At 34.8% G+C, this 17,764-nt stretch overlaps 1 protein-coding gene across 17 annotated transcripts in view; it reads left to right on the top strand.

The window, feature by feature from the left end:
• PHF14 (PHD finger protein 14) overlaps positions 1-17,764 on the top strand; it is a 222,114-nt gene that overhangs the window by 42,415 nt on the left and 161,935 nt on the right. For all 17 annotated transcript variants that reach the window (XR_010406513.1, XR_010406514.1, XR_010406515.1 and 14 more), the window contains exons 7-12: positions 119-256; positions 13,001-13,147; positions 13,804-14,074; positions 14,390-14,496; positions 15,622-15,717; positions 17,556-17,659. Coding sequence is in view for 14 of the 17 variants with exons in the window: in XM_064575212.1 (XP_064431282.1) it covers positions 119-256; positions 13,001-13,147; positions 13,804-14,074; positions 14,390-14,496; positions 15,622-15,717; positions 17,556-17,659 (863 nt within the window). In the remaining 3 variants the exon portion in view is untranslated. The remainder of the gene's footprint in view (positions 1-118; positions 257-13,000; positions 13,148-13,803; positions 14,075-14,389; positions 14,497-15,621; positions 15,718-17,555; positions 17,660-17,764) is intronic.

Below are 17,764 nucleotides of genomic sequence, written 5' to 3'. Positions count from 1 at the left end.
TGTTTCTATTAATATGCTACTGATTCACGATTTGTATTTTATGGATGCTTAGTATGAGAATGCAGTCTTGTTCTAGAGATATTTTTATTCTGAGAGTTTTCCTTTTATTCCATTGTAGGAGTGTAGCTTCTGTGAAGACCCTCGTTTTGCTAGAACTGGAGTTTGCATTAGCTGTGATGCAGGGATGTGCAGAGCCTATTTCCATGTGACCTGTGCCCAGAAGGAAGGTCTGCTTTCAGAGGCAGCAGCAGAAGAGGTAGGTTTATTTAAACTCATCGTTGGTGAATATGTTCATAAGATGTCTCATGACTGTAAATGTCCCACAACAGGTGTGCATTATAAAAGAAATTAACAAGCTTATTTTAAAAGTCTTTGCCTGGATCACTGGTCTAAAATTTAAAAAATCAACAATGTATGAGTTTTTTCAGTTTCAAAGCTAGTTAGACATTTGGAAAACATGTTAAAAATTCTTAGAGTGAGATCTGACAGATAAAATGAAACATAATCCAGGTTGTTTTAAAGCATTAAAATGTCAGCATCTTGGATAACCTCACTCTGTTTCTGTAAATAAAATCATTACCCCTTCAGTATCTGTATTTCTATCTCTTTACAATTGTTTTTAATTTTATAATTTTCCTTCCAGGTTTATTGGCTTTAGATTAAGTAACAGTTGTTTTCAAAATATGTTTTGGGGACTCCTTAATATTCTTTCAAGGGGTTTATGAGGTTAAAACTATATTGTAACAATATGAAAGTGGTATATACATTTTTTTACTCTTAATTCTCTCATGAGTAATAGTGGATATTTTCAGAGATTATATAACACATAACAATATAACATATTGAATGTGGAAATAGTTTTGAGAATCCAGCTATCTTCTTTTATGTGGGCTGTCTAGATGTTAAAGAGATTTGCAAAAATGTAAAACAGTGCCACTCTTCTCACTGAATTTGTATATAGTATTTTTTTATAAAAATATTATTTATCTTAACATGTAATGGGATTATTATTTTAAAATGAGTAAATATATTAAAATTTTATTATTTTAATTTCTCATATGGGGACTGTCTATAAATATAACTCACATAAACTCTTTCGGACTTTAATAATTTTTAAGACTTAAGGAGTCCTGAGACTAAGTTTTGTTGTTTCTTTAAGTTCTTTATGTAGACAGGTATTTGAGTGTTTGCTTGGTAATTCTTACTGTCTGTTCATGGTGGATCTGTGGTATATCTAGGTCTCTTGTGTTTCTTCTTTTACTGGCTAAATTTTTAGTGTCATATAAAAATATGTTTATTATATTGGGTCTTTATCTTATCCCATTTAATTCATAGACAGGAATCAAGTGAAAAAGATAATCTAATGAAAATTGGTTGAGTAGATTAGAGTGATATGTTTTTTTTTAATAAATGAATTCTATAACAGTTATATGTTGGTACATGGTTTTGTACCAGTCTCTGATTCCTATGAATTGTACTTTGATTAACTGATGAAGGGTACTGCGTAAACAACATTTTCACAGCTCTTAGGCAGACATAGAGGTATAATTAATTATATAATAGGGTTGTGTGGATTAGTTATGACTACAGCTCAGGATGGTGAGCGAAGTGCAGAGGGGCAATACAAGTAAGACTTAGAAGACTAGATAATCCCAGGTGAATACTTAGATCACAGAATCTGTTAGGTTATTACTGTACTGTGGTAAACTTTGAGCTTTTGCAATCAGGAAGACTCCTTTGTAGCCTTTTCTTTTAGAACTCATTGGGAGCTTTACCTTTCATACTGTGGTAGTTTGGGTTCCTATGTATAGCACCATTCATTCACCATTTTTATTATTTTTTTGGGTTGACAGTAGGTAACGAAAATGTGTGAAGTTGGGGCGCCTAGGTGGCGGGAGTTAAGGCTCTGACTCTTAGTTTCAACTCAGGTCATGATCTCAGGATCATGAGATCAGAGACCATGGCTCCACTCAGTGCAGAGCCTGCTAAAGTTTCTCTCTCCCTCTCCCTCTGCCCCCTTCCCTGTGTGCTTACCAGGTGCCCGTATATGTGCTCTAAAATAAATAAAATCTTTAAAAAAATAAAAAGAAAATGTGTGAAGGAGCCATATACTGTTGCCTTTTTAAGTGTACTTTTTTGGGGGGGTGGGGAATGATTTAAAATATATTTGCATATGTTTCTGGTGTCTTGTTATAAACATTTATAGAATTGGAAATAAAGATTTCTAAACAATGTTTTAAAACCCAAGAGTTTTTATGAATCTCTATCAGTGAGGTTTGCTCTTGGCAGTCATCATTCTGTTAAAAGAAGTTCTTGGCTACTTCTTATGGTTGTACTTCTATAAGATTCATGTAATATAATAGTATATTTAATTAAAAAACAAATTTTAAATTAAAACAGATCTGTTTTTTGTAGGCATATCTTCTGTTTCAATTTTATATGACATTCTAGAAAGCTTCTTTTTTCCCTTTTTTAAAGACTTGTTTGTTAAGTGGGATTTCTTCTTTTTTTTATCTTTTTTTAAGGTTTTATTTATTTATTTGACAAAGAGACAGCAAGAGAGGGAACACAAGCAAGGGGTGTGGGAGAGGGAGAAGCAGGCTTCCCGCTGAGCAGGGAGCCCGATGGAGGGCTCGATCCCAGGAACCTGGGGTCATGACCTGAGCCAAAGGCACATGCTTAACGACTGAGCCACTTGGGTGCCCCAAGTGGGATTTCTTCTTAATGGCTGTTTTATATAGGCAGTAAAAGAAAGGTTGAAAAAGAATTAGTACCTCAGTTTTATCCAGTAACATCATATACCTTACCATATTCTAATGATTTTCTATAGCCTTCTGACAGTACTTTATCTCATTGGTGAGGATCCATTTGAAGTTTCTATTCTTTCTGATCTACTTTGTGAAAATTCCTGATTATTTAGAATATTCAAACCATGTTATGATACAACACATTTATTACTAAAACTGAGCAGTAGTACAGGTTCAATTATGCTGACTGAAATTTATGTGATTATGTTTCACACCATTTAGTTAGCCTTAAGGTTACTTATATTTCATGTAAAACATATGGTAGTTTCTTCTGTGATAAAATATGATTTGCCACACTCCGTTACCATGTAGAAAATTCTCTTTGAAACAATATAAGATTATAGATTTTATTGATTCTTTTTTTCCCATAACCTTTGACTTAATGGACTGAAATCATTCATGGATTAATGTCAAGAGCTCAAATTAGATCTTTAGCTATTGAACTGATGCCTTAATATTGCTGGGAAAACCAGGATTGGTAGGAATGGGCTCTTGGTTGATCAAATAATTTTTCATGAATTCATCAAGTTACATTGCTTAAAACTAGACGTTTTATATGAGATCTTCAGCAATACCTTTATGTGGCTGTTAGGCATTTGGTAACTTACATTTTTATTTTAAAAAGTATTTAGTGTTTTTATATATATATATATGTATAGTAAGGCTGTATCTTAGAATATGTCTAGAATATGTCTACTTCTTAACAAATTCATTGCTGCTATCCTAGTCTCAGTAATCCTTTGTCACCTGGATTAACTCTTTCCCTGCCTTTCTTTGCCTTTTTAAGGACAGAGGGTGGCAGTTTTTTTTTCTCTGAAGAGCCAGATAGTAAATATTTTAGGCTTTTTGGGCCTATTGTTTGTGTCACAACTATTTAACTTTGCCATTGTTTGTGAAAACTGTCTTAGACAGTATGTAAATGAATAGCTATGGCTGTGTTCAAATAAAACTATTTCCAAAACAAGGTGGGCCCACATTGGGCTCTCAAGTCATAGTCTACCAATCCTTTCCTAGAGAATAGAGGACCTTTTCAGTAACAACTAATACTGTCCCATTAAGATATAAGTCAGATCTGGTCACTCATCTGCTCAAAACCCCTTCAGTGGCTTTCCGTCGGATTCACACTAGAGGCCAGTTTTTTTTTTGTTTTGTTTTGTTTTTTTTACAGTGATTATAAAGCTCTGTGTGATCTGGGTTCACATTACCTTTCTGACCTCATCACTTCCCCTCAATAAATCTCCCTGGCCTTTTCCTTGCTCCTGTAATGAATGTGTTGGGTAAGCTCCTACTCTGGGCCTCTGTACCTGTTTCTTTGCATGGGCTGCCCTTCCCTCACGTATGCCCTCATGGCTCATTCCCTCACTTTTTTTTTAAATCTTCACTCCATGTCTCCTTCTCACTGTGGACTTTCCTGGTCACCCTGTCTAACGTTGTAACACTTTCCCTCCATGATACTTTCTAATCCCCTTTCCTGCTATTTCCCCCCCCCCATCTTTTTAATACCTAACCACTGTCCAATATATTGATCCTTATTTATCTTGTTTATTGTCTCTCACCTTTATTAGAACATGGATTTATGAGGAGAGGGTTTTTTTGTTTTCTCTTTATTTTTCACTGTGTCTTCACTCATTAGAATATCAGTTGAGGGAGCGGTCCCTTCTATCAGTCAGCTTTTGTTTGATCAGCTCTATAGCATTATTGGCTTTTTTGGGTAAGATTTTATTAAAAAAAATAATTCTAGGGTAAAATTAGTTTTCAGATCATCATTTTGTGTTGTATTTTGCACATTTCCTTTCCCATTTATTTGTTTTGATTTCCTATTTATATAAAGGCATTGCCTGAGGGTATACCTTTGGCATACTTTTTTGTGGTATTGGAATAAGTGTTTATTCATACATGTGTCTCTTTATCTCTTTGGTTTACATGAGATGATGTTTCCTGCCATCCCAGCTCAGGGAACTGTTAAAGCACGTGTTAGCAGATAGATCACTTTCACTTTGTTACTTTTCTAAGGTAATCTTATTTAAACCTTTATTTGAAGTTTAACTGTAAGAAGTATGATTTATTTGGGGTATATGCAGAAGTATCAGTTCCTCTAAATAGTCTATATAAGCTTTATTATTAGACACAAACCTGGACAAAATTATTTTGATCCTTATGATTATTCCTTTTGCTGATACATGCTTTTTACATTTTGATGTTGTTACATTTTTTATTGTTAAATGTTGTCTTACTGATTTTTTTCTTTTGTATTAACTTGGGAATATTGATGAGCCAATTTTTTAGTACATAGTGTTCTTTCTCTTAGTTCTTAATACTAGGTATAATTGCTAGTTTGCTTATGAACTTATTTGGGTTTTTTTGTTGTGATTTTGTTTGTTTTTATCTTTTGACCCCCTTCACCCCATTTCTCTTCTCCCCTCTCTTCCTCTGGCAGCCACTGGTTTGTTCTTTCTGTGTGCTTGTTCTTTTCTGTGTGTGTGTGTGTTTTGGTTTGTTTGTTTAAAGAGTCTACATTTAAGAGGGATCATACAGTATTTGTCTTTCTGTCTGTCTTATTTGACTTATCATGATGCCTTTGAGTCTATCCATATTGCCGCAAATGGCAGATTTCATTTTTTATGATTGTATAACATATATCACAATTTCTTTATCCATTCATCCACTGTTGGACGCTTAGGTTCCCATATCTTGTCTACTGTAAATAATGCTGCAATGAACATGGGGTTGTATATATCTTTTTGAGTTAGTGTTTTCCTTTGCTTTGCATAAATACCCAGAAGTGGAATTGCTGGATCAATGGTAGTTCTACTTCTAATTTTTTGAGGAACCTCCATACTGTTTTCTGTAGTGGCTGCACCAATTTACATTCCCAACAGTGCACAAAAGTTCCCTTTTCTCCACATCGTCACCAGCACTTGTTATTTCTTATCTTTTTGATAGTAGCCATTCCAACAGATTGAGATGATATGTCGTGTGGTTTTGATTTGCATTCTCCTGATGATTAATGATGCTGTGTGTCTTCCATATACTGTTTGGCTATCTGTATGTCTTCTTTGGAAAAATATTCGTATATTCTGCCCATTTTTTAATCAGATTGTTTGAATTTTGTTTTGTTTTGCTGTTGATTTATATGAGCTCTTTACGTATTTTGGATATTAGCCCCTTATCAGATACATGATTCGCAAATATCTTCTCCCATTCAGTAGATTCCTTTTCATTTTGTTCATGGTTTCCTTTGTTGTGCAGTCTTTTAGTATAATGTAGTCCCACTATTTATTTTGCTTTTGTTGCTTTTGCTTTTCATGTTAGATTAAAAAAAAATCACCAAAACCTTTGTCAGGCAGTTTTCTGCCTATTTTTTTTTTTTCTAGTTTTATGGTTTCAAGTCTTACGTTCAAGTCTTTAATCCATTGTGTAAGATAGTGATCAGGTTTCATTCCTTTGTGTGTGGCTATCCAGTTTTCACATCATTTACTGAAGAGACTGTCCTTTTCCATTGTATATTCTTGGCTCCTTTGTTATAAACTAATGGACCATACGTGCATGGGCTTATTTCTGGGCTCTTTATTTTTTTTTAAAGATTTTATTTATTTATTTAGAGACAGAGCACAAGAGGGGGGAGCAGGAGAGGGAGAAGCAGACTCCCTGCTGAGCAGGGAGCCCGATGCGGGACTCGATCTTGGGACTCCAGGATCATGACCTGAGCCGAAGGCAGTCGCTTAACCAACTGAGCCACCCCCCCCCTTTTTAAGATTTTATTTATTTATTTGTCACAGAGAGAGCACAAGTAGGCAGAGCAGCAGGCAGAGGGAGAGGGAGAAGCAGGCTCTCCGCTGAGCAGGGAGCCTGATGTGGGGCTATATCCCAGGGCCCTGGGATCATGACCTGAACCAAAGGCAGACGCTTAACCGACTGAGCCACCCAGGCAGCCCTGGGCTCTTTATTCTGTTCCACTGATCTGTATGTCTGTTTTTATGTCAATCTGTTACTAGTTTTAATTACTATAGCTTTATAATACAGTTTAAAATCAGGATACATGATGCCTCCAGCTTTGTGTTAGCTTATTACCTGGTTGGGGTTTTATCTTATAAATATAATGAATTATGTATTAACTCCTTTAATTTTCTGGAAATTTCAGAGCCACATTTGGAGTCTGATACCAATATGCATGGGGCCTTTAAGATATGTTTTGGCTGTTCATCTTCTTGATGTTGCATCTTACCTAGGCTTTTACAGCAAGTAATAGAACATTTACCTGCAGTGGCCTAATAGTAATGTATTAACTATCTCATATGACAGGAGGTATAAACATAAGTAGTTCTGGGGTTTTTTTAGTGGCTTAATAATCCAGTCTCTTTTATCCTTCTATCCCATCAACATCTTTATGGTTTCCTTTTTTGTTGTTATTGTTAAGCTTATTGGTCTCAATATTGTTGGAATGATTCTAAGCACTTCATTTTAGAATTCAAAAGAAGAGAACAAGGGTTCTCTTCTTATTAAAAATGAAAAATTTTCTCATATTTTCACTCCAGTAGATTTTCCCATTATCTTATGTCAAATAGTTGGCAGAAAATAGAACTCAGCAAGCATTTGTGGAATATGAATATAGAGTCCTTATTGAATTCATGTTCTAAAACCCAGTTATGTGAAGAGGTGACCTATATATTACTTAGCAGTGAAATGTATATTCAAAAGTAACTTTGTAGCACTCAGTGAAGTCAGTCAATCATGATTGAGGGCCTATGCATACATGCAAGACAGTAAGCTAGGTACTGGAGTGGAGAAGTCTGTCAGGGAGCATGAAAACAGCTTTAAGGCACAGTATTCACCTATGTGGGGATAAACAATAAACACAGTGAAATGTTAAACAACCATACAGGATGATATTAAAAGGTGTCACAAGTGTCTAGTATGGACAAGAAGTAATATAAATACAGAAAGAAATTTCCCTGGAAGAATCAGAAACTTCTATTTTTTTTTTTTTAATCTTATCTATAAGGACTTACTGTTTTTTGGGTTTTTTTTACCTTATCTATATTTTACATTTAGCTATTTAAGGATTACAAATTAATGTGTTTTATTCTCATTTATTCAGTATATTTGTTCAGCAGATATATTGACCTACTGGTATTAGGCATTGTTACAGACCCTATACAGATGGCATTAAAGAAAACAGACAAAACATATGTTTTTTTTTTTTTTTTTAATATTTTATTTATTTATTTGAGACAGAATGAGATACAGAGAGCATGAGAGGGAGGAGGGTCAGAGGGAGAAGCAGACTCCCTGCCGAGCAGGGAGCCCGATGCGGGACTCGATCCCGGGACTCCAGGATCATGACCTGAGCCGAAGGCAGTCACTTAACCAACTGAGCCACCCAGGCGCCCAAAACATATGTTCTTTAAGGTGGCTTACATTTGAGTGGCAGGTGGGGAGAGGACAGCAAAAAAACAAAAAAAAAACAAAAAAAACAACAACATTGTGATAAGTACTGTGAAAAAATACAAAGCAAGGTAAAGTATTTAGAGAGTAAGGGAGATAGGGTAATGCTGGTGAGATTTTATGAAAATATGTAAGGAAGGTGGTAGGGAACATATATTTATTTGAGAGGAGAGCATTACAGGCAGAGGGAACAGAATATGCAGAGACTGAGATAGGAACATGCTTTGTTTGAGGACCAACAAGGAGACTGGTGAGGCTGGTACAGAGTTAGGGACTAGGGTTGGTAAGAGGGAAGGAAGGCGGTCATAGAATATCATGTAGGACTTGGAAGAACATGGGAAGGACTTTGGAGGGTTTTTTTTGTTTTTTTTTTGTTTTTTGTTTTTTTAATGGTAGCAGGGTGTTTTTGTTTTTGTTTTTATTATTATTTATTAGAGAGCATGAGCAGGGCGGAGGGGCAGAGGGAGAGGGAGAAGCAGATTCCCTACTGAGTAGGGAGCCTGACGTGGGACTCGATCCCAGAACCACCTGAGCCAAAGGCAGATGTATAACTGACTGAGCCATCCAGGTGCCCAGGACTTCGGATTTTTACTGTGAGATGGAAAGCCCTAAGAATTTTTCATAGAGTACATGTGAACCAACTAATGTCTAAAAGGACCACCAATTGTGTTGAGACCATAGGAGGGAAGGGTGAAAGTGGTTGGTAGTAGTCATGAAAACTTGGGAGTGGAATAGAATTAAAGATAGCTAATATGGACAGGCCTTTAGAATTTTCCTTTAAAGAGGAGTTTAGAAGTTGAACAGCATATGGGAGCCCAAAGAAGATCTTTAAAGCTTTAAAAAAGATAATTACAGTATGTTTTGTATGCTGTATGCTCAAATATGCTGAAGGGAGTGATCCAGTAGAGAGAAAAAATGCAGGAGAGAAGTTGAATTGCTAGAGGAAAGAAAGTTAATCTTAAATAAGAACAATGGTCAGTTTATCCATAGTAACAGAAGATCAGGCAGAGGATATGGATGCAGATACATTGATGTATGTGGTGATTGGAGGATATGGAAGTTGTCATTTTGTTGCTTTTTTCCTCCCTTCCCAACCCTCTCCAGTGAAAAAAGAAACAAGGTCAGCATCTGCAAGTCAGGAATAAGGAGGAGCTATCGAAGATCTAGGGGAGAGATGAAGTTATTCAATAGTTATCTATGAAAATGGAGAATAAATTAATTTGAGAATGTGTTCAGCTGCTCAGGTACAAGTGCAAAGTACGGGGGAGAGTTGGAGTTACCTGTGCTTCAGGTTTTGTTAAGTGAAACTAGATGAGGACAAGAAAGAGTCATTGCTCCATGCAATAGAGTAATTAACTGATGGAATAGTCAGGTAAAGAGGGCAGTCATTTGATGTGCATGGGCTGTAGGCAGTCAGGAGGTAGAAAGTACATTGAAGATTCCAAATGTGTTAGAAACTTGGGTCTCAGATGGAGTGACCAGGACAGATAAAAGGTGATGCTCAGAGAATGATATTTTAGGCATTAAATTTTGGAGAGAATGCAGAATGTAGGTATAGTCATGGCAATTAGGTGGTTGAGGTGTGGTAGACAAGAACATTGATGGTGTTATAATTGGAAGACAAATACGCTCCTAACTTATTGTAGTATTTACACTTTTCTGGTTTCAATACATACTTCAGTTTTATTATCAAGACACCAATAAAGCATCTTTTACTTTCGTAAAAATACACTGTTTTTAAACCTAAGGAGCTTTGTTAAAAAAAAAAAAATTTTTAAGATTTTAGACCAAATCATGCAATTCAGAGTCCCACAGACTAAATTTGACCTGTGGATAGATTTTGTTTGATGGGAGGTGTTAGAAAATCTTGAGTATGAATGCTTTTATAAGTGGGACATTCCAGTTTGCCACAAGCCCTACAGTTCTCATATCCTCATTATTTTCCCCTTTCCCCCCATCATTTACTTTTGTCTTATAATTTTATAGCTTCTTTCAAGCCTCCTTTACTCATTTATGTTTATTGGTACTGTTTCTCAAAGCATTCTCATTTAAAATCTTTGCCTTAGACTTACTGAATCAGAATCTCCCAGAGTTGGGCTCTACTCATCTCTATTTAGAGACCTCCTTAAGTGAATCTAATCAGTCAGGTAGTGGTTGAAAAAGAGATCTTACTTATTAGCCACAGATCTTGGGTCAGCAACTTAACCTCTCTCATTTTCAGTTTTCTATCCATAAAATTGATATTAAAATAATAACTTTTATCTCAAGTGGTAGTGATACAGAATAAATGAGATAGTATGTTAAAAGGCACCTGTGCCTGGCACATAGTAGACATTCAGATAAATGTTTTTATCTTTCCCTTTTCCATTGGGAAACTTTCTTGAAAGTTCCATTTCTCTAAGCAGTTTGAAAGGATATTCCAAGTTAACCAATACATTAATCAGAACACTATTTCAACTGGTTTAAAAAACCCAAATAATTAGTGGTTTAAAGAACAAGGAAGTTGAATTAGCTCTAATACAAGATTCTATTTTTTTTTTTTTTTAAGATTTTATTTATTTATTCATGAGAAACAGAGAAAGAGAGAGAGAGAAGCAGAGGGAGAAACAGGCTCCCAAGGAGCAAGGAGCCCGATGCGGGACTCGATCCCAGGACCCTGGGATCATGACCTGAGCCGAAGGCAGACGCTTAACCATCTGAGCCACCCAGGCGCCCTCTAATACAAGATTCTAGACTGATTTGATATTCAGGGGAGTCTGGTTCTAGGGATTAGGTGCTTTTATTGTTGTTTCATCTTCCTTTAGTCTGTTTTACTTTCTTACATGTCAGAGATGGTTTATCTCTACTTTGGGTTCCACCCACTGGAAGGAGGAAAGAGAAGATTAAGAGTAGGCAGTTCCCTTTCAAGGGCATAGTCTGGAATTTTCACCCCTCTCATTTTCCAGAACTTACCACATGCCCATATCTAAATGCAAGGAGGCTGAAGCAGAGAGTTTCTGGCAGGGTAACCATTTACTCAGTAAAAACTCAGAGGGTTCTATTAAGGGGAAGATGGGGAGAATAGATACTGGAAGACAGTGGTTTCTGTCATAGTTACTTGCTTGGTATATCTGTTCATTCTCTGAGCAACATTAATTCCTTAGTCATTCTGGCCTTAGAATTAGGTTTATTGTCCTTCGATCCCAAATTAATTAATTTAAAAAATTACCTAGGTTACTTGTTTCTTTTCAGCTATCTTTTAGACCAGAGATGACTGGTCTTTTTCCTAATTCGGTGTCTTGGCCCTAAGGTTTAATTCACCTATGTAAGCATGAATCCTACTTCTGATAACTCAGTTTCAACCTTACCTACTTTAAAATAATAAAATACTTCTCTAGATCTGGCCATTTTGGCTGAGGTTCGATATAATCTTTATTTTCATTTATCATCATCTGTCACCAAGATTTAGAACATTTCATGAGAAAGCAGCTATGTGCGTATGTGTGTGTGTGTTAACAATCTCCTACCTACCTTTTTGTTTCTTTACTTTTATAACTATACGAAGTAGTTATTATTAAATCTGTTTTACAAATAAGAGACCCAGAGATGTGTAGCAACTTGTTTGAAGCTGTAAAACCCATAAATTTTGGAGCTGACCGAAGATTTGCAGGCTTTTGTGTTTCCAAATTCTGTGATGTTATCCACAGTGCTCTATTGTGACATCTGTGGATATCACACTACAGAATTGAATCATGTACTTTTTTTTATTTTAAGGATACCTTAAATTTACTGTTGTTGTTGTTGCTGTTATTATTATTATTATTATGTCCCTTTCTGTTCTTTTTCATTTGCTGCTTTTTTAGTGTCATCATTTCTCTTTGGGTTGTAAAACCCCACCTTACTCTAAGACACCCTTTTAACATAACTGCTATAAAAACTATATGGAGAGCTTATCTGTATTTCTCCTCCTTAGGACAGATCTAAAGAATGAACTCCCTGTTATTTTGTTGGCAGTTACAATGCAGTTTACATGTTTTGGCTATTTACAAATTATTTTTTTGATAGAGTAAATTTCTTTTCTTTTTTCTCTTCTTTTCTTTTTTCTTTTCCCTCCCTCCTTTCCTTCCCTTCCCTCCCCTCCCCTCCCCTCCCCTCCCCTCCCCTCCCCACCCTACTTCTTATGAATAAAAAGAGTAACCCATTAGGTTAGTATCATGAGAGATGGGTGTGAGAGACCTCTGTTTTCCATTTGAGGTTTTACAGTTATATAAAGAGTTAATGGTGATACTTAACATGTTCAGTTGTCCTGGGTAGAATATGTCTATGCATTCATTGCTAGCTAGTTAAAAATGTTCCACTTATCTGTTTTGGCTAGTCTTGTATTTTCTGGATATATTGTCTTATAATATTAATCCGTGTATGCATAACTTTAATATTTAATAATGGCCTCTACCTAAGATTATTAAAATCCTATTTGTTTTAAACAGTGATTATTTTTTAGGTACACAAGGTACAATACATAAGATTTGATTTCTCTACAAGGCCCTTTAAAGAAAAAAGTGGTTGTTAATTTGAGGTTGATATACAAGATTAAGTTTCAAAAGTAGCAATTTTTATCATTATGGGTAAAAATTACTTTTGTAATTTATTTTAGAAATATCAACACTGTAGGAGATTCTTCAAAAAGGAAATATTATCTCTTGTGTTAGCTTGTTTATGACCCTTTGTAGTAAAAATGTTCACTCCCCCCCTTCTGTTTTTTGGTATAGGATATAGCAGATCCATTTTTTGCTTATTGTAAGCAGCATGCAGATAGGTTAGACAGAAAATGGAAAAGAAAAAACTACTTGGCTCTACAATCCTATTGTAAAATGTCTTTGCAAGAGAGGGAGAAGCAACTGTCACCGGAAGCACAGGTATGGGATTCATGCCAAAAGTCATGTTTTTTCTTTCAAGGTTATGCATTTCAGATCTTGTGTGTGTGTGTGCCAATGACATGTGAAGTATAGTTATGAAATGTGGTTAGTGACCTAGGAAGTGGATTGTAATTAAGGTAAATGGTGAGTGTAGTTTGTAGCTGATGAGTACCCCTCATCTAGTCAACAGAGCAGCCTTTTATGAAGCATATTTCCAAATACATTGAAAAAATGTGGCTTAGAGGAAATTATTCTATCAGTGCAATATATTGGACATATCTTTTTTTCAGTCTATTCCATTGTTTGTTTATGTAAAGGATCTGATCAGTTTGCCCATCTTTTAAAATGTATTTCTAGGTAAATTAAGATGACTTTATAGAGACTTGGAGTTACTGAGAAGAGAAATTTCAGTTTAATCAAATTAGTTTCTGACAACTCTGATCACAGATTAGGACATAGAATAGTAACTAGGAGTAGACCTACTTTATTGTAACCCAAGAATAATATAGTATATCTTAATAACTGTGGATAGATATAACGTGCCTTGATATAGGAAATTCTGGTTATCTTTACTTTCTCTAAGCATGCAAGTAGAAATCATAGGGAATATGTTACATTTTAATATCTTTTAAAATTTGTATGCATTTCTTTTATAGGCAAGGATCAATGCCCGGCTTCAGCAGTATCGTGCCAAAGCAGAACTAGCTCGATCTACCAGACCCCAGGCCTGGGTTCCAAGGGAAAAATTGCCCAGACCACTCACTAGCAGTGCTTCAGCCATTCGTAAGCTGATGCGGAAAGCAGAGCTAATGGGGATCAGTACAGATATCTTTCCAGTGGACAATTCAGATACTAGTTCTAGTGTGGATGGAAGGAGAAAGCATAAGCAACCTGCTCTCACTGCTGATTTTGTGAATTATTACTTTGGTCAGTATAGACACTAATATATGCACATTGTCAATGAGAACAATTTGCTATTGAAAATATTTGTTGTACTGTCAATTTTTAGAAATTTATTAGCCATGCTAAATATATTAAGGAAAAAGCATGTTTATTTTCCTAGTAAGTTGTGGGTTGTTATAAAAATGCTGAGTTCCTGTATTTGTGAATAGGGTTAAAAGTGTTGTAAACAATGTAAGATTATCCATGTGATCATCTTTATGGCTAGCTTCTTCCTTTGTGTGTTTTGTAAATCAGCTTTTATTTTCTACTAAAGTAAAATTGGATATTTAATTTAAATAGAGAGAAATATGCGCATGATTCAAATTCAGGAAAATATGGCTGAACAAAAGAATATAAAGGATAAATTAGAGAATGAACAGGAAAAGCTCCATGTGGAATATAATAAGGTAAGTTGATTACAAAACAACATAATATCATAGACCTATGGATGATGTCATTTGTTACTTTAGAGATTTTCTATTTATGTCTCATTTTGAAATTCTTATGAAGTGTTTAGGCCCTTCTCTACACTTCCTATTCTTACTGTCTTCATTATCATCCATAAAACTAAGTACTTTCTATGTGCTAGGTACAATTTGGGCATGTTACATATATTAACTCATATAATTTTCACTTCAGTTTTATAATGTGAGCTATAATTATGGCTCCCATTTTTAGAGGCAAAAACTGAATCTAAGGAGGTGAAGTTACTTGCCCAGACTCAATGTAGGTAGTCAAGTCATAGAGTTGGGGTTTGAGGCCAGTCTGACTCCATTCCTTGTTCCTAACTAGTGTACTATAGAACTTCTCTAAGTTTGTAGAAAACTTAGAAACTTGCTTTAAATTACTGTTTTTATCTTAAATTATTTTGCAATGTTACTTTTGATTTAAGAAAAATACCCCCCAATTTAAATTTCCATTCTGCATCTTCATTGTAATGATGAGGGAAATCAAAAGAAATATCCTATAAAAGCAAGGTGTGGCTAAAATGTTAGGTAATAAGTAACACGAGCATATAAGGCCGATACTGACTTATTGTTAGATAACATTTTAAGTGATAAAAAATTAGTAAGAGGTACGTTTCCAGTATCAGCCACACTGTAGTGAAAGAAAAGAGTACTGGGATTATATTCAGAAGACCTGGGGATTCTTGCTAGTTCTGTGATCTTGGTCAAGTCACAGAAACCCTATGATCCTTAGTTTTCTCATTGAGAAAATGGTCGAAATGCATCTTTAAAAACTCAAGGATTAATTAGCAGAATGTGTTTGAAATTATGTAGAAAACTATAATGGAATGATAAATATAAATATCATCAGTAAAAATGCTAACATGAAACAAAATGCTTATATCTTATTGGTGCTGCTTATTCAATAACTGGATAGCCTCCTCTCAGGGTATCATGACAAAATATGTTAAAAATAGGTACTATCAATACAGATACTCTTGGACATTTGTTGATAAATTATTTAAATTTTCCCATGTTTTACTGTGTATTTTAATGGTTTACTGATTTGGATTATTTACATTGTAGCTCTGTGAATCTTTAGAAGAACTACAGAACCTCAATGGAAAACTTCGAAGCGAAGGGCAAGGAATTTGGGCCTTACTAGGCAGAATCACAGGGCAGGTTAGTTTCTTTCCAATTGCTATCTCCTATTCTTACTCTGTATATTATTTTCAAAGATCAGATTTCTGATACAATTTTCCTAACTAAAAAATTCTGTTTGATTAGGGGCAGCTAATCCTCTGGGGTAATGATAATGCCTGAAATACATCTAGAGCATTGAAAACTGCCTACTGAGAACCTGTAGCCTAATTTGGTTGTTTTAACAGCTATCTTGTTCGCAAAACTTTTTCATTGGTTCTAACTGATTGACCTGTCATTTGTGATGAAACTAAGATTTGAAGCATGAATTACTCCTATCAAATTCTTCTAATCTCTAATTTAGCAGTTAGATTCCTTGCCACATTATTTTTTTCTATCCTGTTCTTCTGTTATATTTAGTTTTCTTTTTTTTAGATGTAAAATTTTAAAAGCAAACTAGAGAGATTCGTTTTTGTGTTGATTTGGTTTTGAGCTGTGTAAGAGATGGGTTTTGAAACTTTAATGCTAAAGTGTAGTTTTTCACCTTCAGTAGATATCACTGTGGTAATGACAAAAATTACTTTATCCTTGAGCATTTTTACCTGGTTAAAGTTCTTGGTGTTGAAAAGAAGAATCATTGCCAAATAGATTTCTTTGAATTTTTTTTTTTTTTTTTAGTTATGTATATAGCACATAAATTAAAAATTCATTCAAATAATTTCAATTATATTTTAGAGGATGATGGAGACTCATTGTGGTCCTTTTACAATGAAAGTAGTCTTATTTGTGAAGGAGGCTTATCAAAGAAGAGAGATTTTTCATTGTACTTATTTCGGAGGTTTACGTAGGGTCAAATTTATCATACAATTCGTGTAGACTTAGTAGTTTAGAAAGTAATACATACTGATATGTATTGTGCTATGCTAGCTTTGAAGATGCTTTTTTTTGTGAACAGGATGTATGTGGCTTATATTATAATGAATAACGTAATTTAAGAAGTGAGAATAAGCAGTCAGCTATGAAGAGTTGACCTTTCTTCCTATTGATAGGTTGTTGATGGATTTTTGGAAGATTATGGTGTTTTATATTTAGAGAAGTTAATGTTGAGTACAAGACTATTATTAGTTTATTTGCCAAGCTAGCATTATCTTTTGGATTGATTTGCAAGATCGTCTCATAAGAATCTCCTACTTAGTGTAAAAAATTATCTACCATAAAAGGGTGTTTTCATTTATCAAATGACTTTTTAACAAAAGTTCACACATTTCCTTGTGCAAATGTAAAATACACAGAAGTAAAAATCATTTGTACCACTTGCATGACACTTTTTTCCAGTTGGTTGAACAGATGCCGGCCCACCGGGCCACTGAGAAATGACTTTGATAGATGGTTGCTGTCTCAGAAGCCAGCATACTACAGATTAGTAGAAAACCAAAAAGAATCTCATTCACTTTATGGAGAGTTTGGTCCAATAAGATAATTTTTCTAATTAACCTGTGGAACACCAGTGTAGCTGGGATGTTGAGGAAAATAAACTGCTTCAATATTCTATTTGTCAAATGTATTGTGTGTGGGTTTTTTTTAAGCTCTTAAATGCTTGTCCTTGTCTTTCACTTTTTAAAGCCAAAGTAGAAGTTTAATTTTCATAATATTTTAGTGTTCCACTGAAAATTGATGGAAGTATGTAAATACAGGTTTCTAATGGAAGTAACTATGAGACAGAAACTCATTTTAATTCTTTTTGCTGGTATAATAGCTGGTAAAACATTTCCCCTTCACAATTCTAGCATATTTAGTTGACTTGAGTGGCAAATAGAGGAGAATGTTGCTTTATATTTTTTCTTTAAAACAAAATAAACTGCATTTGTTCAAATCAATAGAAGTTGAACATACCGGCAATTTTGCGAGCACCCAAGGAGAGAAAACCAAGTAAAAAAGAAGGAGGCACACAAAAGACATCTATTCTTCCTGCAGTACTTTATAGGCAAGTAATAAAATGATAACAGATTAATATTGTGCTTTTTAAACTCAAACTTTTAATAACAAGATGTTTCAAATATTTGTGAATGAATTATGTCCGTACTAGAAT

This window comes from Mirounga angustirostris, unplaced genomic scaffold (genome assembly GCF_029215605.1).
Source record: "Mirounga angustirostris isolate CCGP_5_RB_7025 unplaced genomic scaffold, mMirAng1.0.hap1 SCAF_12, whole genome shotgun sequence".
Taxonomy (NCBI): domain Eukaryota; kingdom Metazoa; phylum Chordata; class Mammalia; order Carnivora; family Phocidae; genus Mirounga; species Mirounga angustirostris.
Note: the sequence above shows the minus strand (reverse complement) of the source record. Positions and strands in the feature narration are given on the sequence as shown.